This window comes from Colius striatus, chromosome Z (genome assembly GCF_028858725.1).
Source record: "Colius striatus isolate bColStr4 chromosome Z, bColStr4.1.hap1, whole genome shotgun sequence".
In the NCBI taxonomy this organism is placed as follows: Eukaryota; Metazoa; Chordata; class Aves; order Coliiformes; family Coliidae; genus Colius; species Colius striatus.
Genome location: NC_084790.1, coordinates 33,176,263 through 33,198,593, shown reverse-complemented (window position 1 = coordinate 33,198,593; position 22,331 = coordinate 33,176,263). Strand labels below are relative to the sequence as shown.

Below are 22,331 nucleotides of genomic sequence, written 5' to 3'. Positions count from 1 at the left end.
TGCAGTTTCCTGCAGACCTTCTGAGAGATCTGGGTAGCCTCGGCAACGTTAAAAACATAACGTGCCATTGAAACTAGCAGATAATATCCAGAGTAGGCTTAGCAGCAGTAAGGTTGCCTGCATCTCCTAACTGTTGTAGGAGCACTGGTGGCAGCTAATAGGGAAATCACGCCCGAAGAGACCGGAGCAGACCAGCTGGAAATACTATCCAATAACTGGGGCATCCTAAGTAAAGACCACTGTGTCCTACACTGCCCTGCAGAGATACAGGTTCGGCCTTTGCAACATGTAGTGCTCGCGGCATGCCCTGACGACCCCCGCGGCGATGCGTCGCAGGCTCGTCCCAGACCACCGAGAAGCAGCCGGTCGGAGCCCCCCCCGTCACCTTCCACCGCCGCCTGGTCCCTTCCACCTGCGGCCAACGCACGCCAACGGACGGAGGCGGTGCTTGCGGCGCGGGGCGGTGTCGGCGTGGTCTCGGCCCCGGGTGCAGCTCCCCCGGCGGCCGCGGCTGGGCAGCGGTTGTGGCAGACGGGCACGGGAAGCGTCTCGGCGTCGGGGCCCCGCTAGCTGCCATGGGGACCAACGCGCCGCAGTGCCGGGAACCGCTCGCCCGCGGCCCCCACGTAAGTCAGTGTTTTCGCTCTTCGCCGGCGGGGGTCCTGACAGGGTAGGGCACGGCGGTGCGGGCAGGGGGCCGCCTGTGAGAGTGGCCGCGGCTGGGGAGCCGCCCTTTGTCAGCGCCCTCACCCAGGCGGGCAGGCGAGCGAGCTGGAGCGGCGGGGTCGGCCGGGCGGTCCGCGCCCTCCTCGAGGCAGACAGCGCTCCGCTGAGCCCCAGCCTGCTGAAGGTACGGGCCAGGGCAGTCCTGCGGGGTAGTGCAAGTTGGTACCCAGCGTATGGAGGGAGGGAGGAAGTTTTCTCGCCCGCCCGACGAGGATGTCACGGCAGGTGCCGCCTCCAGGGACAACGCGGGACCAGTCTCGGAACCGCCGTTTCTCCATCCGGCACGTGGGGTTTGCGGCCGTGCCGGATAATACGATGGATACTGAGAAGTTCTCCAGAGAGAAAAATGGTTGCCCATTTATGCCTATTCTCCCCAGGCTCTCTTTTCGTTATTCAGTCTGCAGCACACTATGGGGAGCTGGTGAGGTTCCCAAAGCCAGCATTCTGTTCTTTGTCACTGTGACCTCCTTGTCTGTTATTTGGAATGAGATGGATTAGGGTTGGACTCATCCATGTTGAGGTACTACCTGAAGAGTGGTCTTGGCAAGGTTTTAGGATTATTCATCAATTTTACTTTGCTGATATACCAGTGACAAGGAGGATAGGCCCAGTGAATGCTGGGAGTTATACAGGCTGAAGTGGGAAGGCGTGAGAAAGGCATGAGGTCTCAAAGGATTCACATACAAGCAGGCTGAGAGAAGAGACATGAATGCATTCATGGTAATTAGGGACTTTAGCTCGGGGGGGGTAATTTTTTACATAGGTTTTCTCAGAAGGCATTCAGCAAATGACTGAAGTGAATGCAACATTAAGGGGAAGACAAAAGAGAGGCATAGCGAGGAGGATAGCAAGTCCAGACAGTTTGGGAAGGTGGCACTGAAGAGAGCATTAAAGAGCTAGACAGGCACATCCTACCCACCCCGCCCCTCTCCCAGGGATGGTCCTAATTCCTTGCCCTTTGGCCAGCACACTTAGTGCAGGAAGTACTTTTGCTGATGCTGTTGCCCGAAGCTGTTCACTTGGCTATGAGTAGAGCCGGTTTTCTGGCTGCCTGTCAGCTGTCCGCTGTGCCTACAGGAAGGGTGTGGAATAGGCATCAGAGGTAACATCTGACAAAATACAAAACAAGAGGTGTGTGCCTATTATGCAAGGAAACTTTATTCCATTTGAATCTGAATGTCTTACCACTTCAGCTGGAAATGTCTTTCTCTGAAGTATTTCTTTACATATCCTCTTGCCTCCCAGCCAGCTTTGACTTCAGATTTAGCTCCAGGTCTCCCTGAATATCATCACCTTGGATACTCTCCAATGAAGGCATCTATCTAGGACTCAGATTTAGGCTTTAAAAAAATGGATTTTCAACAAGTACTGAAAATGTGTCTATTGTTTTTAAGTGAGAAATTGACTTTTTTGCCCTCTTGTAGCAGTGTTTGGTGCTCTAAGTCCAAATGTGACACCACAGTGTGAGTACATCACATGATAAAGAATAAACCAACTTAGAGACAGCAGTGAAAAGTAACAAAGCTTCCCATTCATATTAAGGAAATCAGGAGCACTGAAAGAAACCATAGAACATTTATATGTCTCCTAGGGTTTTAAATTAAAACATTAGGACACAAAAACTAAATGGATATTTTCACTTGGGAGCGCTCTTCTTCCAGATTTCTCATCTCAGCTGCATTGCCTCTTTTGCATACCATACTTAACAAGTCTACCTGCAGCTCGATAACCTTAGCTAATAAGAGGGCTGGCAGCCCACTCTAGGGGAAATTAAGGAAACTGGATTCCCATCAGCACTGTGCTGCTTGGGGAAAGGGATTTTTTTATAATTTATGTAAAACTGAGACTAGGGCAGAGTCAAGGATCTCTGTAATCTTTTCCATAAATCATCATGATTTCATGTATCTAAAGCCAATCATAATGATTTTCACTCTAAATACTTAGCTTTTAAAATACAAAATGTCCTTGAGAAAATCATGTTCAAATTGGATGCTTTTTTGTTTAATTTCATTGTAAAAGTTTGAGATAGATTATAGAACTTTGTATGAGAAAATACAAAATACATTGCTTCACAATGTTGGTGTTTTATAACTGCTACACTTCTCATTTTATGTCTTTCGTCTCTCAAAATTTCCTCATGTCTTTGAACCTGTAAACTAACTACATACTTTGTACTTTACAAAAACATTGTCTTCTTTCATTACATTTTTTTTGTCTTAATGCAATTAATAGCCAAAGTCTACAAACTACACACAAAATGAAGGGTTTTTAAATCTTGAAAAAAGGTATAAATACATGTTTACTGATATCATTCTTTAGTCCTGACATTAGACCTTGGCTTAACATATTCTTTTTGGTAATTATTTAGTAGCATTATTACCTATTAAAATTATAAATTAGGATTTAACAGTGAAAACATAATATTTCAAATTTTTGTCATCATCAGTCACATTGAAAACACAGCTGCATGCAAGTAGAATGCCATAGAGCCTCAGAAGTGATGAGAAAGATGTTAAAAAACAGATACTAGTTGGACAAGAAGAGCAGATAGGAACCTCTAGACCTGTTTGTAAGGCGTGACATTTTTATTAGTGGTGACAAGAGGACAGAGTTTGATGCAGTATTCCTCCCTACTGCCAGCCATTTAACTTTCTTTTCCACAATGCATGTACATTCTAAGTGGAAAAATTAGGCAGTCTTATCACTAGGTGATGGCTTCTGGCTCCTCCTCCTTTTTCCTTGGCTTATAGCTTGTTGGACTTCCTACTCAAAGAGAGCACAGCTCTTGCATCTTTGTTAACGTTTACAAGCCTCCAGGTAATCACATGCACAGCTGCTCCTCTCTGGACAGACAACACAATTCACCTGTAATCTCTTTGCACACACTGAACTGGAGATTAGAAGGAGGGCAGAGCACTGCATGGTGCAGAGCAGAACACAAGATTAGAACCCTAGCACTACCTATAATTTTAGTATTTTCTGTCTTTAAAAGTGTTAATACAGTAGGAATGACATGTTTAGCTTCCTCTGAAAGCTAGAAAGAGAATCAAGCTCAGTCTTGCAAACTTGCCTCTTTAAAGGAATATGTACAACTTATTGCTGTGATAAAAGTCCAAAGTGACCAGATCTGAGAAAGCTTAATGGAACTTGCTTTCTGGTCTTTCAGAGGAGCCTTCTGCATACAGATTGGCTGTTTGTTCTGCATGATTTCCTTGACCAGGTATGTGTAACAACTTCCACCTGTAGCAGAAAGTGGAATGTGGTATTTGAGTTTACCCACTGTTCTTACTTACTGATGACAACTTCCGAACAAGTTCATTCCTAGCTGGCTTTTGTCCAAATACTCTGAGTATGTACTTTGTTCATTCCTGTTTGAACATGCCCCAAATTGATGATGTAACAGGTGATCAAGGGGTTTGGATAGCACTTCAATGTCCTTGTAGAGAGGGGCCCAAAAGTGGACACAGTATTTGAGGTGTAGCCTCACCAAAGCCAAGTACAGGGGAATGACCACCTCCCTATTTCTGCTGACAACACTGTTCCTGATACGGGTGCTGGAGTGGATCCAGAGTTGGGCTAGCAAGCTAGTAAAGGATTTGGAGCATGTCTCATATGAAGAATGGTTGAGGGATCTGGGGCTGTTTAGTCTGGAGAAAAGAAGGCTTGGAGGTACCTTATGGCTCTCTACAACTACCTGAAAGAAAGTTGTAGTGAGGAGGAGGTCAGTCTGTTTTCCCTGGTAACAAGCAGTAGAATGAGAGGAAACTGCCTTAAGTTGCACCAGGGGAGGTTCAGGCTGGATATTAGGAGGAATTTCTTTACTGAAAGGGATGTCAGGCATTGGAATGGGCTGCCCAGTGAGGTGGTGGAGTCACTGTCCCTGGAAGTGTTTTAAGAGACAGTTGGATGTTGCACTTAGGGAAATGGTCTAGTGGTTGATAGGGCTAGGACAAAGGCAGGACTCGATGATCTTAAAGGTCTCTTCCAGCTGAAATGATTCTATGATTCTAACAGTGTCATATTCACCAGTAGATGTTTGCTGTGTGTCAACAATCAGCAGTAGCAATCATGTTTGTTTCAGCAGGACTGAGCAAGAGTGGAGCTCCAGAAGAAACAAGACAAACCATAGCCTTAAAAGTTTTTAACCCAATTAAAGAAAACAGGCCCTTTTAAAGCATAAAAGAGATAATAAATGCAGAGTCAATCACATGATGACAGATAAAGGTGGACTAGTTCTATTATTTCATTTTTAAAGAGCAGGAGTGGGAAAGAAAAGTATTGTGGGCTTTTTGAGCTGAAATTATAGTAAAGGCTCAAGTTGTTAGAGATTGAACGAATGGGGAAAAAAGTCCTGTTGAGGTTTCCAGTACTTATTCTAGTGCTTTGCATGGATACTATCTCACCCCCTCCACCCCTGACCAAGGAATCCTCTAGCAAAGGAGTTACTGTTCATACAGTGTCTGTATTGCATCCTACAACTCTAGCTACCTACTGGAAATTTGTCTCAAATTTTATAGGATATAGGCAAATGCAATTCTATCATAGTACACTAGGCATCAGCATATGCCATCTTTCCCGCAAGAAAGAAGATGCTGTTAATCTGTTATAGACCACTGGCAGCTCTAAAGAAAATCCTGTGATATTTTTTAGCTAATTCGTAGTTATTTCAATGAGATTCACAACTGTGTTGGTTACCTGGGGTTTTGATGCACCTCATTTTAACATAGAACCATAGAATCATTAGGTTGGAAAAGACCCTTACGATCATAGAATCATAGAATGTTAGGGCTTGGAAGGGACCTCTACAGATCATCTAGTCCAACCCCACTGCAGAAGCAGGACAACCTAGATCAGGTTGCATAGCAGCATCTCCAGATGGGTCTTGAAGACCTCCAAGGAAGGAGGTTCCACAACCCCTCTGGGCAGCCTGTGCCACTGCTCCGTCACCCTCACAGTGAAATAGTTTTTTCTTATATTTAAATGGAACTTTTTATGTTCCAGCTTCATCCCATTACCCCTCGTCATGTTGCTAGAAGTTGACCACTAAACTGCATCCCTAAACACTTTAACACTTCCCTGGGCAGCCTGTTCCAGTGCTTGAAAACTCTTTCAGTGATTTTTTTTTTTTCCTAATATTGAATCTAAATCTCACCTGGCACAACTTGAGGCCTTTTGTTCTCATCCTATCATGTGTTACTTGGAAGAAGAGATTCACCTCACTACAACCTTCTTTTGGGAAGTTATAGAGAGCAAGGTCTTCCTTCAGCCTCCTTTTCTCCAGGCTAAACAATCCCAGTTCCTTCAGCCACTCTTCATAAGACAGCTCACTTCATCAGTTTCATTGGGACACATATCCTCCCCAACACAGGAAAGAGAGTTTCACATCTCTCTTCCTTGGCTTGGAATTCTGTGCCTAACAATCTAATCTATATGCAGGTCCTCTTTTTCTGTTAATGAGCAAATATGTGAGAGTCCTATGTTGTGGTGAGGAGACAATAAATTCCCAAATTTCCCTTTGCAAACATGAATGTCTTTGTCTTATCTTCCACTTCTCTTTCTCTAAAACATCATATATAAGCTGCAAATCCCAACCCCAGCTGATGGCCCAACCACTGCAGTGCTTGTCTTCAGTCACTGGTAGTTTTAACTGAGAAGTACAAATGCTGTAAGGTAATGACTTGATATGCTTTCCCTGCAGTGTGTATCTGTTTGTATTTTCCTTATATAAAGGAGTATGTGTTGCTTGGTCTGTTCCTACAAGGGATATTTACAATGGTGTGCATTCACAGCAGCTGAGCACTGCTATACCAAAATCTTAGAAGTTATTAGTTTGGCTGCGTCAGAAGGGCCTGCTTTTCTGAAAACACTATGACCCTTACCTTTAAAATTCAAGCTGCTTTCAGGTGTTTTAGGCTGGACAGTACAGAATTGGCCTGGACAGCTGCTTTTAGTTACTTTTGAAAATCTCAGTCTAAGTTTACACTTTCTTACACTCAGCAGCTGGTCTTGACATTAAAAAAATGAACTTAAATGAATAGTTATGGAAGGAAGTAATTAAAGCTCAGTCTCGTGTAGATGTTAATTTGAAAAGACATATTCCTTTGCTTTCAGGAGGGAATAAGTAATACAGTGCTTAGCTGCAGTGTGGAAGATCATAGGGCTACTGATTCTGTCCACATTCTCCATCTCTTGGACATAGTCATATACTGACAGATCCCGTGTCAGACCAGTTTAACCCCTTTCACCTTTTTCAGGATAGGTTTCCAAAGATTCTGATCTTTGAGACAGCTGCCAAACAAACGAGATCGTCTTTCTGTTCAAACCTTAAGCAGCATGACTTTTCTAGAGAGAAGCAAGCTCTTCATATCCAGCATTTCTCAGCACTTTGGTATTAATGTCCGTTTAGTCCCTGTAGGACTGTTAGCTTGTCTGCATAGCTTTTCAATGAGCAGGGGGACAATGAATTAATGTAAACACTGAGGTCCTACTTCTCTGATGAGCCCAGGGGAGGCCATCTTCATGGTGTCATTAGAGATTTTGTGCAATAAACAGTAAAGCTGACTGGAACAGGCAGGTTATGGACTAAGGCTTCTCCTCCAATCTATCTGGATAGCATTTGTCTCTGGTGCAGAGACTTGGGGCAGGGCTCTGTCAATAACACAAGATAATTTCATGTTATTTATATAATATGTGAGATCTAGGGGGAAGAAATAACCAAAAGGAGCATAAACTTTTCCCCCTTCTTCTGCAGCTTATGTTGCAAGATTCAGAAACACTATTAGAACATTTCTGGAAAAACACACCAAGAAATGCATTGATGCTGTTGTAAGAATAATTAACTCTTAATGCAGTTGCTTCTAGTTGCGTAAGTATTTGAATAATTCAGAATTTCTAAGTATGTTCATACTTCATGATCAATATGATTCAGACTCCTCAGCATTTCATTTCAGTGAAACCTACTGTAGATACACTGGTGAGATTGTCGGAACTCAAAAGCATTTACAGGGGATAATTCTAAGTTATAATGCAATGTGCAATATGAGAAAGACAATCTAGCAATGCAGTGAAGTGGGACATGAACAGAACCTAAGGTGCCTACCAGTTGCTATTATGACCTCTGGTCCCCATTTAAGATTCCTCGTAATTTGAGAAGTGGGTGTGCTACAATATTCTCAAAACACTGAGGCTTTGAGGAGCCATATGACTCATTGGACAACAGCTGTCTGAGACTTTTTGAATAAAATATGTTGTCTGCCTCTTGAGAGACAGTCAAATGAATTTATCCCAAAGGCAAGTCTTAAAAGTTTTTTACTTTACTTTTTAAGTACACTGCCATGCTTCCTATTTAAGATCTTTCTTTTTAGTTGAAGATTTCAGTATTTATTCCCCAAAGCCCTTCTAAACAAATATTCATCATGGCTGGAAAAGTCAACTTTTTCTCCCTGGTAAAGGAACGCAACCATTCCCATTCCTTGCATCTCTTGTCTTTTGTCAGCCACAGGAGTCACTATTACGGCTAATTTTTCTGAGAAGTAAAGCACAAAAGCAGAAGGGATTTGAAACGCCTCAGATATTACACATATGAACAAAGATGCAATTTGGACTGAAAAATTATGTCAGCATGCAGGTGAATGTCAGACAGGTTATCAGTTGGAAGGCCCTACCACATTAGACTGTCAGGTTTCAGCCACACAAATATGACATCTATCAGTGAGAAAAATGGGTGAAGAATTCTCATTTTACTAGGATTATGTGACATCAGCTACCAAAATGTTTGATTTAGGTGCTTCCAGAGGAAAAAAGTGGGTAGAGCTTGCTGTTGTGATTATTGATGCCTTGACCTCAAAACACATCTGGTGTGACAAAACAAGACACATCTCAGCTGAAATGCAAAGATGATCAATACTTGACAGCTGGTGTAACAGCTGTTTAACAGCCAGTAAAGTCAACACAATTTGAAATGCAGACATTCTTTGACAAATTGACACCAAAGTCATAGGATTCTACACCATGCCCAGAAACTCTTCATGAGTGACAGGCAAGTGCATAGAAAGTCATAGTTCCTCATTATCTGCAAGATCAGGCAACTGCTCAGTGTCTCCAACAGGTAATATAGTTCTCAGTTAATAGTTTTAAGATGGCCCTCATTTTAAAAGATCTTATTATGATGGTAATCACTGAAGGTCTAAGATCGTTTAACAGTTCTAACAGGATTTCTCTAATGCATATTGCCTCAGGTTATTCCGTATGTAAACCGACAGTACGAGGCTGTCCTTGCCACGAGGATGCGGTTCCCCATAAAGCAAACCAGTACATGATTGTACAGTCACCGCCACAAACAGCCCCACACTCAGGCTTTCGTTAGGGAGATTGTCCAGCTCGACCGCTCACAGCTCCAGCCCCATCACTCTGCAGATGCCCGCAACAGGAGGTGCATGGTGCCTGGACCTGGTGCAGGCGCAGGGACAGTGCAGTAGCCCGTTACATCCGACACATCCCGCTTCTCAGTGGGGCCCGGCTGCGCCTCCCCGGCCCTGCGCGGAGGCAGACGGGGCGGCTCCGCCCCGCCCTTCTAGGGGCGGCGCCTTGGTGCCGGCTCGTCTTTTGATGCGCTCGGGTAGGGCACTGTTGCTGCGGCCTCGGTGCAGGCTGAGGCCACCGCGGAGTGGGGTGACGGCGAAGCGGAGTCGCGTTGGCTTGGCCCAGCCCAGGCGGTACGTATGGGCTGCCGGAGAAACCGGGCCGCTTAGGCCGTGCAGCCAGGCGAGGACGGGCGCGGCACCGGGGAACGGCCTGGGCGGGGGCTCACGATCTGCAGCGCGGCGGGGGGCGTCACCGGGAGGGAAGCGCCGCGCCAGGAGGCTCGGGGGCTGTCTGGCGAGCCACGGCCAGCTCAGGGCTGGGGGCGGGCGCGCATGCGCGCCAGGCTCCTGCTGTGCGAGTCGGGGCAAGACGCTTGGAGCGTCCGAGGAAGCGCGCACTTGGGCGGCTGGGGGCACATGAGCGGGGGTGGCGGTGGTGCGGGATGCAGGGTGCGTCCTGCGCACGGGTGCGTGAGGCTTTTGCAGGCCGGTGGGGGGGATGGCGGTAGCGCGGGTGTACACGTGCAGATCGCCGAGAGGGGAAGGGCGGGCTGTCCACAGAAAGGAAAGGCACAGTACGGAAGCGCAGCTGCGTGCTTGGAGATGTGTTGAGGGACTGGCGCAGCAGGTACAGATTTGGTAGGCCTATAGAGGAAATGACGCGATGCCTTGTTGTGTGGCAGAAGGGTTTTACATGTAGAGGTGTGTGCCAGTGTATATTGGGGGTGTACAGTAAGAGTGGTACTTTGCAGCTTGTGGGAGTAGGGAGGTGCAGAAAGACAGACCCTGTGCTTGTGTTATTTAATCTATCTGTATACTTGAGAGACATTGAGGGAGTGGTCCGACATACACATGGAGGAGGAAGAGAAAGAAGAGAATGATCCTGATTGGAGGGGGAAGTGGTTGGAAGGGCTTTTTACCTCAGCACAGGGTAATATGTGCACAGTGATAAAAGAAACATGCAGGGTGACAATGAGAATACTTTATCTAATATGTGGTCACCTGCTTAGGACTGCCGGAACAGGCCTCAGATATGTGTGCATAAAGGTGATATAGAAACAATGACTATATAGGTAAAGAAGGATGGTGTGGGTACACGTAGTGGTACATGGTGTTGGAAAAGGTTTGAACAGAATAACCTGTATGCATAGTACACAAATGAAAAGATCAAATGACCTCACAAGTATATGCAGAATATAGTTGTCAAGAAAAGTATAGCAGGGAAAATCATCACTTTAGAAACATGAATGTAGGATATACAAGTGCTATCATTTACTTATGAAACATTGATAAAGGAATGTCTCATACCCTTGAGATTGCTAACAGAAATAGTAGCTGCTTGTATGCTGTAAAATGTGGCCCAGATATTCCTAGTGTTAAAAAGTCCTTGAGCCATTAGTAGTCTAAAAGTCTTAAGATGGGATATGGAAGAGCAGTAGACCAAAACAAGTAGAGATTAACAATTTAAAGTAGTCCTTCATGTAGCATTATTTTACAGGTACTCCTTTCTATTTAAGACTAGTAGTGCCAGCAAGGTGGAAGAAGTAAATCATGGAACAGGAAGATCTCAGACTATATAAGTCTATGTAGAGTAAACTCGGTATATCATCACACATATAGAAACTAAGAGGCAACTCTTGGTAATTTTTTAAAAGAATTTCCATCAACAGTTCTGAATTAGATTATTAGCCTACAACGCTTGTTAATAAATTCTAAAATCATAGTGGTAATCAACTTAAAACTATATTTTTTAAAACTAGGATGTTATGGTTCTACTTGAAGAAATATACTGTTAATAGTTGATGGGACTTTGTCATTAGTTGTTGGCTATATGCCATTTGAAAATACAGAATTGTTTTTGCATTTATAGGCTCAAAGTAGATTGGAGCAATACATCACATGTTTTTTAACTTGAAAAGAGTAAACTGCTTTCATTAGTGGTAAACTTCCCCATTTAGTTAACACTTGTATTGGATTCTTATCAGTCCTTCTGCTAGGGTAAATATTTTGATTCTTAGAAAAACACCTATTAAAACTGACAGCAACAGAAAAAACTCTTGTCTGCACCAAGGTCTATATGTGGCTCACTTGCAAAATTTTGAAACTGCTATGTTACAGAGGTTTACAGGAATACTAAATATAATTCTGCTTTTGGGTTTTCTGAAACCGAATAGTAACAAAAGCTGAAATGCACAAGTAGTATGAATTGTTTTTTATTCTGGTCAGTTCATATGCTGTTGAAATATTTTCAAGAGACTGTTATAGTAGCCTATAGCAACTGTCAATAAATCTGATCTGTGTGGACAGTCAAGTTGGCGGCCTGTAGCCAGTGGAGTTCCACAGGGATGGGTTCTGGGGCCAGTCTTGTTCAACGTCTTCATCAACGACCTGGATGAGGGGACAGAGTGTACCCTCAGCAAGTTCCCTGATGTCACCAAACTGGGAGGACTGGCTGATTCCCTGGAAGGCTGTGCTGCTATTCAGTGGGATCTCAACTGGCTTGAGAGTTGGGCAGAGAGGAATCTCATGAGGTTCAACAAGGACAAGTGCAGATTCCTGCATCTGGGAAGGAACAACCCCATGCACCAGTACAAGCTGGAGGTTGACCTGCTGGAGAGCAGCTTTGCGGAGAGAGACCTGGGAGTCCTGGTTGATAATAAACTAAACATGAGCCAGCAATGTGCCCTCGGGACCAAGAAGGCCAATGGCATCCTGCGATGCATCAAGAAGAGTGTGGCCAGCAGGTAAAGGGAAGTTCTGCTCCCCATCTACTCTGCCCTGGTGTGGCCTCATCTGGAGTCCTGTGTCCAGTTCTGGGCTCCCCAGCTCAAGAGGGACAGGGAAGTACTGGAGAGAGTGCAGAGCAGGGCCACCAAGATGATCAAGGGACAGGAGCATCTTTCATATAAGGAAAGACTGCAGGAACTGGTGCTGTTCAGCCTGGAGGAGAGGAGGCTGAGGGGAAATCTCATTAATACTTAGAACTATTTCAAAGATGTATGTCAAGAGGATAGGGCGGCACTTTTTTCTGTAGTTTCCAATGGTAGGACTAGAGTTAGCAGACAAAAGCTGGAACACAAAAAGTTCCACTTAAGTAAGAATTTATTTACTCTAAGGGTGACAGAGCATTGGCACAGGCTGCCTAAGGAGGCTGTGGATTCTCCTTCTCTGGAGATTTTCAAAACGTGTTCCGGAGTGATCTGATCTAGGCAGACTCGCTTGAGCAGGGGGTTGGAATACATGATCTTTAGAGGTCCCTTCCAACCCCTACCATTCTATGATTATGACAGGATGTGTGGTCAAGTAAATTAATTTCTGGTAGATCTCCAATTATTATGAACCATGAAATTATTTTAACAGGTTATGATTTTATGAGGTGGTATTTTCTAGATTTGGATTGAAGAGTCCTAGAATTTTAGACACTGCTTGAAGATCTAGGAAGACAGAAAAATACTCTGCTGCTTGAAATATTGCTTTGCATGAATGAAATTGCTTTTTCAGAGGAGAACTGACAGATGCAGCTCAGGCAGGTAACTTGGAGTAAGCAGACTTTGGATCATCTCATGTCACTTCTTTATTTTGTGCCCTTTTATTTTGGCTTCTCAGTTTATATAGAATATATATGAAGCAGTGGCTGACTCGAAGAGTCTTGTCAGAGCTTTGTTTTTAACTATATAGTAACTTACAGTTAGTTTTGAAACATGCTGTTTCAAAGACAAGCTTACAGAGATGTCAGAAGTGGCCTTCATATCTTGAATGTGATTTTGTTTGAATTAGTGACTGATTTTACATATGCAATGACAGTGTCTTCTGCTCAGAAACATCTCCAAAATGAGGTGGATTCAGAAATAAGAAAGCAGCGGTTCTGTGTCTCTAGGTAATTTGGTTTCAGGTTTTACTTCATGATACAGGATAACATGCCGCCTGACCTACCTTTATACAGTATCTAAAATCCTGCAAAGTGTTCCCGCTACATTTTCAATGTGAGGTACTGAATTTCTTACATATATTTGAAGTATTTTAAGTGTATCAGACAAACAAAAAGACAAGATTAAATTAAAACAGCCATTGTATACATATGTAGTTGCAGATGTTTTCAGTATGAGGAAATAATTAATTTGCCTGGAGAATTGTCATCTGACCCTTTGAAAATGTAAAGCAGTAATTAATGAATTAACATAGTACTTTGAAGTAAATTCAAATGAAGGGGCTCAATGTAAACCAAACTATATCAATTACTTTATGGCTGAATCCATACAACTCAGCTTAATTTGTCATGACTAATCAAATGCTGAAATTCCAGGCTACATCTATTCTATTGAAGTTGGTTAGCATAATCATAGCTGCTTTCATTGACTAAATGAGAAGTGCCATTTCTAACAAGCTTAGTCATCTTTGCTTTTTACCACTTGAGTTTTATTGTGGAAGCTAGTGTAAACTACTGTCTCAGGAATCATGGTTGTTGAAATTAACTTGAAAAAAAACATCACTGCCAATCATAATTTTCCAGAGCGACTTGGCTTGCAAGTGGAGACAAAAAAAGTCTCTTACTTTTGACAACTTGGGATTAGCCTAACATTACTACTGTACCAAAACATTGGTTTTTTAAGTGTGAAAAAAACTATACCACTTTGTGTTAAAAATAGGGAAATCTTGGAAAAAAATATTAATTTTGTACGCTTTGTAATAGTGGGATGTCACAATAACCTTTCTTTTAAAAAAATACCAAAAAAAAAAAAACCCCACGAAATTGAATGTCAATATTGTCATGCTTACATAGCAGCTGCTCAGAAAGAGCTTTCCTAGCTGTCAAAATCGGTAGAGAGGCTGATACTTCTGAGAGTGAGAGATGAGAAATCCTTGTGCATTAACCTGTAACAAGTTTATTTGCCATTAAACTAGAGTAGAAATCTTTTGTATCATTATATTTCATACCAAAAGGATGCTACTTACATAAAATACAGTCATTTTGGGGAGAACAACAAAAATCTGACAAATATTTGGACTGATACCCTCGACTTGTGAGGAGAAGACAGACGTATTATTTTGAGGGAATCATTGCTGTATTTTTTAACAGACTGTTTCTCTAAAATGTTTTTCCAATTTCTAAATTAAAAAAAAAACCAATAAAAACAGCAAGGCAAAATGGTAAACAGAAAATATGTAAACCTTAAAAATGATTACACAGTTTAATTGACTACTATGTAAGAGGTAAAATAAGATTAGAGAAAACATCTTGTTACAGTAACTGTTGATGTTGCTTGTAAAAATACTGAGTTTCTGTGGCACTTCAGTTGTCAGAAACCTGGGACTTTTTTATATAGCCTCTAAATTGCCTGATAATAATCATCATCTGTACTTATCTCCAAAAATTATTGGCCTACTGTAGCTTAATATTGTATTATTGAATATCTTGATGTACTTTGGCCTGCAAAACAGTATGGAAGGTTTTCAAAGTTAATGTTTAACTTAAACACCAAATTATGTTTAATAGATACATAAAGTGACTTAGGCAAAAATTTTCTCTTTGTTCACAGAGTCTGTGACTGGATATATCTTTTAGCAGTTTGTTCCATTCTGTGGTATGGGAACATGAGATTATTTTCTTTCATTTACTGAGGCATCAATAATTTTTCCACTTACACAGCAGTTTCCACCAGACCAGGAAAAAGACATTTTACTATTGAACACATTACATTGAACACATTACAGTTGAATTTCAAAATATTTAAATATTGTTTATATCAAATTTTAATATATTATTTCTAGAAATCTAGGTCTTAAGTGAGTTTTAACTAAAAATATAAACATAATCTGACTTTTTCTAAAGTCCTGTAATGATAGGTACTGTAAGCTACCAGTTGCCTGTTATCAGTGGATATATTAGTATGTGGGCTGAACTTGTGTATGCTGTTCATAAAGTATACCATTTACTTGCTATAAAGATTATTATTAAAGCTTTTGGTATTTTTTTTGTTTTTTCTTACTCTTCCCTCCCACCTCTTATTATTTCAGGAAGTGTATTTCAAGAATCTTTCAAAACAGAAACAAAAGGAAATCATGGAGAAGAATGGAAACAACCACAAACTTCGTGTTTGTGTTGCTACTTGCAACCGTGCTGATTATTCAAAATTAGCTCCCATTATGTTTGGTATTAAGGCAGAACCACAGTTTTTTGAGCTTGATGTTGTAGTGCTTGGTTCCCACCTGATTGATGATTATGGGTAAGGTGAATTTTTTTTTCTGTGCTAATCATCTTCTGGGGTGTTAGCGATAACATTATGAATGTTAGGTAACAAAACCCCTGTCATTGTGAATGTAGACACAAAAATTTTAAATGCTTTTTTAAACATTTTATTTAATTTTGCATCTCCTTCCAAGACTGCATATTTCTTAGGGTTTTTTCAAAGCATCTTGGAATTCTAGGAAGTTTTGTGCAAATGCTGTAATTGAGATCTTCAGCAGGATCACAGACTATGTGATGTGAGAAACTGAGGAACTTGGTTCCCTAAGAATCTGGTGATTATCAAATGAAAATGTTCTACAGTTTTTAATTTTCACAGAGAAGGAATAATCTTCAGTCATAAGTTTCTTCCACTTTGCATAGTTATTGGAGAAAGTACTTACATACTGCACATCCCTGGAGAATACTGTTAGTTCTTACTTCCTGGATTATGGAGGAAGGACAGGGTGGTTGCCTCTTTCTGACAAAATTAAAAACTGACAGATATATTTGGCTGGAGACATTAATGTCTCCTCCATAACAGTCTATATGTAAGCAGTCAGATCACCTGCCTGAAAGGATGGAATGTTGTGGTCCAAAGTCTTTCCTTTGGAAGGAGTTCCCGCATCCCAGGTGAATATTCTCATGTTTGCTAGGGAAAATTCAGAAGAAACAGCATGCTTATGCTTGCTGGGGTTGTGGTTTGTTTGGTTTTACTCACGCTGCATTTACCAGACTAGGCCTGGTAAGTGAAGTAGATAGGAAAACACTTACTTTTCAAGTCAAAATGAGGCTTCAGCATAAGGTGTGCAGCATTTCAGGATTACCGAACTTTTAGAAATGTGTGTTTTTCAAATAAATACACTTTTTGGACTTCTCAACAATAAATTTTGGCACTTTGTAAGCTAGGATATGAAGAAGCTATATTCTCTAAAATTTCTTGTAGAAGCTCCACTGCTGTCCGTTCTCAGTATAATGCCCTCTCTGTTCGTTGCATTTTACTGAACATTGTTTCCATCTAATAACATGGCAAGGTGAATTCAACGCAGAGCTAACCTGATTTAAGAAAAGAACCAAAAAAAAATCCCCCAAAAAACCAATGAAACTTCTTCCTAGGTTAACATATTGTATTAAATCCTGCCTGATTAAGGTAATCCCATTTCATATGCCGAAGATGAGAAACATGGCCCTGGTTTGTCTGTTGTCCTGAACCCTTTGCTGTCTGCAAAACATGTGCAAAGTAATAAGAAATACTACTTTTCTAATTCCAAGGTATTTAACACCTGTCTCTCTGATACAAATTATTTGTAGTGTAGAAAGCAATAGAGATTTTCATAGAACCATAGAATGGTAGGGGTTGGAAGGGACCTTTACAGATCATCTAGTCCAAACCCCCTGCAGAAGCAGGTTCACTTAGATCAGGTCGCATAGGAACATGTCCAGGCAGGTCTTGAACACATCCAAGGAAGGAGACGCCACACCCTCCCTGGGCAGCCTGTAGCAGGGCTCTGTCACCCTCACAGTAGAATAGTTTTTTCTTATATTTAAATGGAAGCTTTTGTGTTCTGGCTTCATCAAATTACCTCTTGTCCTGTTGCTAGTTACACAGAAAAAAGGGATGCCCCAGCTCCTGACACTCACCCTTTAGATATTTGTAAATATTAATAAGATCCCCCCTCAGTCTCCTTTTTTCTAGACTAAACAGCCCCAGTTCCTGCAGGCTTTCCTCCTATGAAAGATGTTCCAGTCCCCTGATTGTCTTGGAGGCCCTGCACTGTACTCTCTCCAGAAGCTCCCTGTCCCTCTTGAGCTGAGGAGCCCAGAACTGGACACAGGACTCCAGACGAGGCCTTACCAGGGCAGAGTATAGGGGGAGAAGAACCTCCCTTGACCTACTGGCCACACTCTTATTGGTGCATCCCAGGGTGCCACTGGCTGCCTTGGCCACAGGGGCACATTGCTGGCTCATGTTTAGTTTATTATCAACCAGCACTCCCAGGTCTCTCTCTGCAAAGCTGCTCTCCAGCAGGTCAACCTCCAGCTTGTACTGGTGCATGGGGTTGTTCCTTCCCAGATGCAGGAATCTGCACTTGCCCTTGTTGAACCTCATGAGGTTCCTCTCTGCCCAACTCTCAAGCCAGTCGAGATCCCACTGAATGGCAGCACAGCCTTCTGGGGAATCAGCCAGTCCTCCCAGTTTGGTGTCAGCAGCCAACTTGCTGAGGGTACACTCTGTCCCCTCATCCAGATTATTAATGAAGATGTTGAACAAGACTGGCCTCTGAATCCATCCCAGTGGAACTCCACTGGCCACAGGCCTCCAACTCGACTTTGTGCCATTGATCACCACCCTCTGGGCTCTGTCATTCAGCCAGCTCTTGATCCACCTCACTGTCCACTCTTCCAAGCCACACTGCCTGAGGTTTCTGATGAAGATGTCAAAAGCCTTTCTGAAGTCAAGGTAGATGACATCCACTGCTCTCCCCTCGTCTAGCCAGCTGGTTATGCACCCATAGAGGGCTATCAGGTTGGTCAAACAGGATTTCACCATGGCAAGTCCATGTTGACCCCCCCTGATAACCATCTTTTCCTTCACATGTTTAATGACAACGTTCAGCATGAGTTTTTCCATCACTTTTCCAGGGATGGAGGTGAGGCTGACCAGCCTGTAGTTTCCTTGCTCATCCTTCCTGCCCTTTTTGAAGACTGGAGGGATACTGGCCTTTCTCCAGTCCTCAGGCAAATTTGATCTGACAAATGTTGTTGTTATTCATTGATTTGTGGTAACTTTTCTTAAACCCTGGTACTGCTTGGAGATTTTTCATGACCTGTTTGTCCACTCCTTAGAATCATAGAGTTGTTTTGGTTGGAGAAGACCTTTAAGATCATGAGTTCAACCACTAACCTAATACTGCCAAGCCCATCACTAAACCATGTCCCTCAGCACCTCATCTACACAACTTTAAAATATTTTCAGGAATAGTGACTCCACCACCTCTCTGGGCAGCCCGTTCCAGTGTCTAGCAACCCTCTCAGTCAAAAAGTTCTTCTTAATCGCCAATATAAATCTCCCCTGGTGCAGCTGTTCTTCTTGTCCTATCAATTGTTCCTTGGTAGAAGAGAGTGATCCCTACCTCACTACAGCCTCCTTTCAGGTAGTTACAGAGAGTGATCATCTCTCCCCTTAGTGTCCTTTTCTCCACCCTAAATAATCCCAGTTCTCTCAGCCACTCCTCGTAAGACTTGTGCTCCAGACCTTTCACCAGCTTTTTTACCCATCTCTGGACTCACTGCAGCACCTCAATGTCTTTCTTGTAGTGAGGGGCTCAGAACTGGACACGGTATTTGAGGTGTGGTGTCACCAGCACTAAGTACATAGACATAATCACTTCCCTGGTCCTGCTGGTCACACTGTATCTAATACAAGCCAGGATGCTATCAGCCTTCCTCCCCCCACCCCCCCCCCCCCCAGCCTGTAGCATTGCCTGGGGTTTTTTTTTTGGCCCAAGTGCAGCACTTGGCCTTGTTAAACCTCATCTAATTGGCCTCGGCCCATCCATGCAGCATGTCCATGTCCCTCTGAAGAACCTTCATGTCCTCAAGTAGATCTATGCACCTGCCCTGTTTCGTGTTATCAGCAAAATGACTGAGGGTGCATTAGATCCCCTTATCCAGATCATTGATAAAGATGTTAAACAGAAGAGGCTCCAGCACTGAGCCCTGGGGAACACCACTGGTGATTGGCCAGCAACTGGGTTTAACTCCATTCACCACCACCCTCTGTGCCCAGCCATCCAGACAGTTTTCTACCCAACAAAGAATACATCTGTCCAAACTCTGGGTAGCCAGTTTCCCCAGGGAAGACAATGGAGACAGTGGGAGATGGTGTTGAAAGCTTTACTAAGGTCCAAGTGGACCACATACACAGCCTTCACCTCATCAACTAAGCAGGTCACCTTTGTCATAGAAGAAGATCAGGTTAGTCAAGCAGGAGCTGCCCTTCATAAAACCATGTTGACTGGGCCTGAACCAGGCTACAAAGATGATCAGGGGACTGGAACTTCTCTCTTATGAGGAAAGCCTGCAGGACCTGGGGCTGTTCAGCCTAGAGAAGACTGAGGGAGGACGTTATCCAAATACCTAAAGGATGGATGTCAAGGGGATGGGGCCAGTCTTTTCTCTGTAATGCCCTGTTACAGGAGAAGGCTTAATGGGCACAATCTGAAATGCAAGTTCCACTTGATCAAGTTCCACTTGATCATGAGGAGAAACTTCTCTACTGTGAGGATGAGGGACCACTGGAACAAGCTGTCCAGGGAGGCTGTGGAGTCTCCTTCTCTAGACGTTTTCAAAGCCCACCTGGACATGTTCCTGTGCAACCTGATGGAGGTGAACCTGTTTTAGCAGGGAGTTGGACTGTAGAGATCCTTCTAACCCATACCATTTTGTGATTCTGTGAACCTTTGGTTGTCCTGCATGTGCTTCATGATGGCACTCAGGATGATCTGCTCCATAACTTTCCCTGACACTGAGGTCAGACTGACAGGCATAGTTCTCAGGATCTTCCTTTCTGCCCTTCTTGTAGATGGGGGTCACATTTGCCATCCCCCAGTCCAGTGAAACCTCCCTGGTGAGCCAGGACAGCTAGTAAATGATGGAAAGCAGCTTGGCAAGCACTTCCGCTAACTCAGTACCTTCAGATGGATTGGGTTAATCTGGAGGATCCCAGAGAATCAGTGGGTCATAATGTGTTCTAATAATTTGAGTAGGGTAATCAACAGAAGCAGAATTCAAATTATAGTCATCCTGTGAGATGTTTCTTAACTGAAAAGTTTAGAGGATAATAAACAAAACACCAAAAATGCACAATTTTGTTCCCTATATTTTGACCATTCAGAAGGGAAAGAATATAGAAAAGGTTTTTTTAGATAAATGCATGTAGTGAGGAAAAAGGCAGGTCTATGAATGGTAATTGTAAACGGAGTTAGAAATGTAATGCAGTTTATGCTGTAAAAATCTGAGCTGCTTCACTCAGTCACTTGCCTTTTAAAAAAAATTGTTATTTTTAATAAGTCTTATGTGTTACACCAATGAGAATTCAATAGATAGGGTTTTCTTTAATTATGTACAATGGAAATTGCTGCTTTACTTGAGCTGAATACTGAATGCTGCCTTAGCTCAGCTTGCAGATCATGAGATTTTAACTCACAGAATGCAAGTATTAGAATGGATTTAAAGAAAATGAAATCCAATGCAAATTAGTTTAGAAAGTGTAATCCTTTCAATAAGATACTCAATGTGTCAGATGAGTTGAAGACAAAAGTGGCTTCTGGTTATTTTCTCTTATTTCAGACAGAGTGTGCAGACTACTGAGATTGGGTTTAGTGAATGCGGAAGACAAGTAATCTCATCCAGATGTGTGATCTTTCATATTTCAAATACAAAACTGTAAACAATAACAATTCTCAGTATTCAAGGAAAGTTGTAACTTTTTCAGAATGGAGCTGGTAGTATGTGTGGAAAACCTTTTCTTCTTTAGTATGAAGTCTGTTTTCTTTGAACTTTTTGTGCAATGATTTAAGTCTATATTAGTCTTGATACAGCTCAAAATCTAAATAGTGAATGGTAGCTGCAGGATATTTTCCTTGAACACACAGGACTCAACTTTGCATCTTACCTGTTGTATTTACACATTTGTCCAGCAAAGTCAGTATATTGGTGAGGAGTCAACATACTTTTCAGGAAATCATGCCTGACCTATTCTGTGAAAGGCTCGGAAAACACATGAACAAACAGTTTGATTTCTGAGGATTTCAAAAACACACTCAGCAAAGCTCCACATTAAAGATGTCTATAAAAAATTGATGCTTGGAATGAGGGAAGATCTCAGTATGGATGAGAACATTCTCAAAATTAGCTTCCCCAATGAAGATGTGATAAGTTAGGCCTTTATTCATACATAGTACAACTATTCTAAGAGGCAGTTATTTTGTAAATTTCTATTGCCGTAAACCCAAGTGCTGTAAAACCAAGTTATATTTAACCCTTTTTCTCTTCAGTAATACCTATCGTATGATTGAACAAGATGACTTCGATATTCATACAAGATTGCACACCATTGTGAGAGGGGAGGATGAAGCAGCTATGGTGGAATCAGTGGGCCTTGCACTAGTCAAGTTACCAGATGTCCTGAACCGCCTGAAACCTGACATAATGATAGTTCATGGGGACAGATTCGATGCTTTGGCCCTGGCCACATCTGCAGCCCTGATGAATATTCGCATTCTTCACATTGAAGGTGGGGAAGTCAGTGGTACCATTGATGACTCTATCAGACACGCCATAACCAAACTGGCCCATTACCATGTGTGCTGTACAAGGAGCGCAGAGCAGCATTTGATAGCCATGTGTGAAGACCATGACCGCATCCTTTTAGCAGGCTGTCCCTCATATGACAAGCTTCTCTCTGCCAAAAATAAGGACTACATGAGTATTATACGCGTGTGGCTAGGTGAGCAATCCACTTATGTTTTTCATATGACTTTAAACACTAAACAAACTCAGTAACTAGGTTATCAGCCTGTGGGATCTGTTGACTAGTGACTCTGAAAAAAGTACAGGAAAGATGGACTCCTTGCTAGTTCAATTAATTGGAGGTTATTACCAACCATCAACCTGCATTGTCTAATATATTTGCTAATAGTGTCTCATCTGTCTTCGTTTCTTTATGCATTTTCTTCTGTTTATAGCTGCAAAGCTACAGATATGTCCTAGTAAACACATGAGATCCTTTTACCAAA

At 42.5% G+C, this 22,331-nt stretch overlaps 1 protein-coding gene across 6 annotated transcripts in view; it reads left to right on the top strand.

Annotated features, from left to right (window-relative positions):
• Positions 1-520: 520 nt before the first annotated feature.
• The window catches only part of GNE (glucosamine (UDP-N-acetyl)-2-epimerase/N-acetylmannosamine kinase), a 40,579-nt gene continuing 18,768 nt past the window's right edge, over positions 521-22,331 (top strand). Inside the window, exons 1-3 of one of the 6 annotated variants that reach the window (XM_062018504.1) lie at positions 521-626; positions 15,324-15,532; positions 21,591-22,042. In XM_062018504.1, coding sequence (XP_061874488.1) covers positions 576-626; positions 15,324-15,532; positions 21,591-22,042 — 712 coding nt within the window. In that variant the 5' untranslated portion in view covers positions 521-575. Of the gene's footprint in view, positions 627-9,346; positions 9,441-11,987; positions 12,053-12,754; positions 12,839-15,323; positions 15,533-21,590; positions 22,043-22,331 lie in introns of those variants that run through there. The other 5 variants (XM_062018508.1, XM_062018505.1, XM_062018506.1 and 2 more) reach the window with 5 other exon arrangements.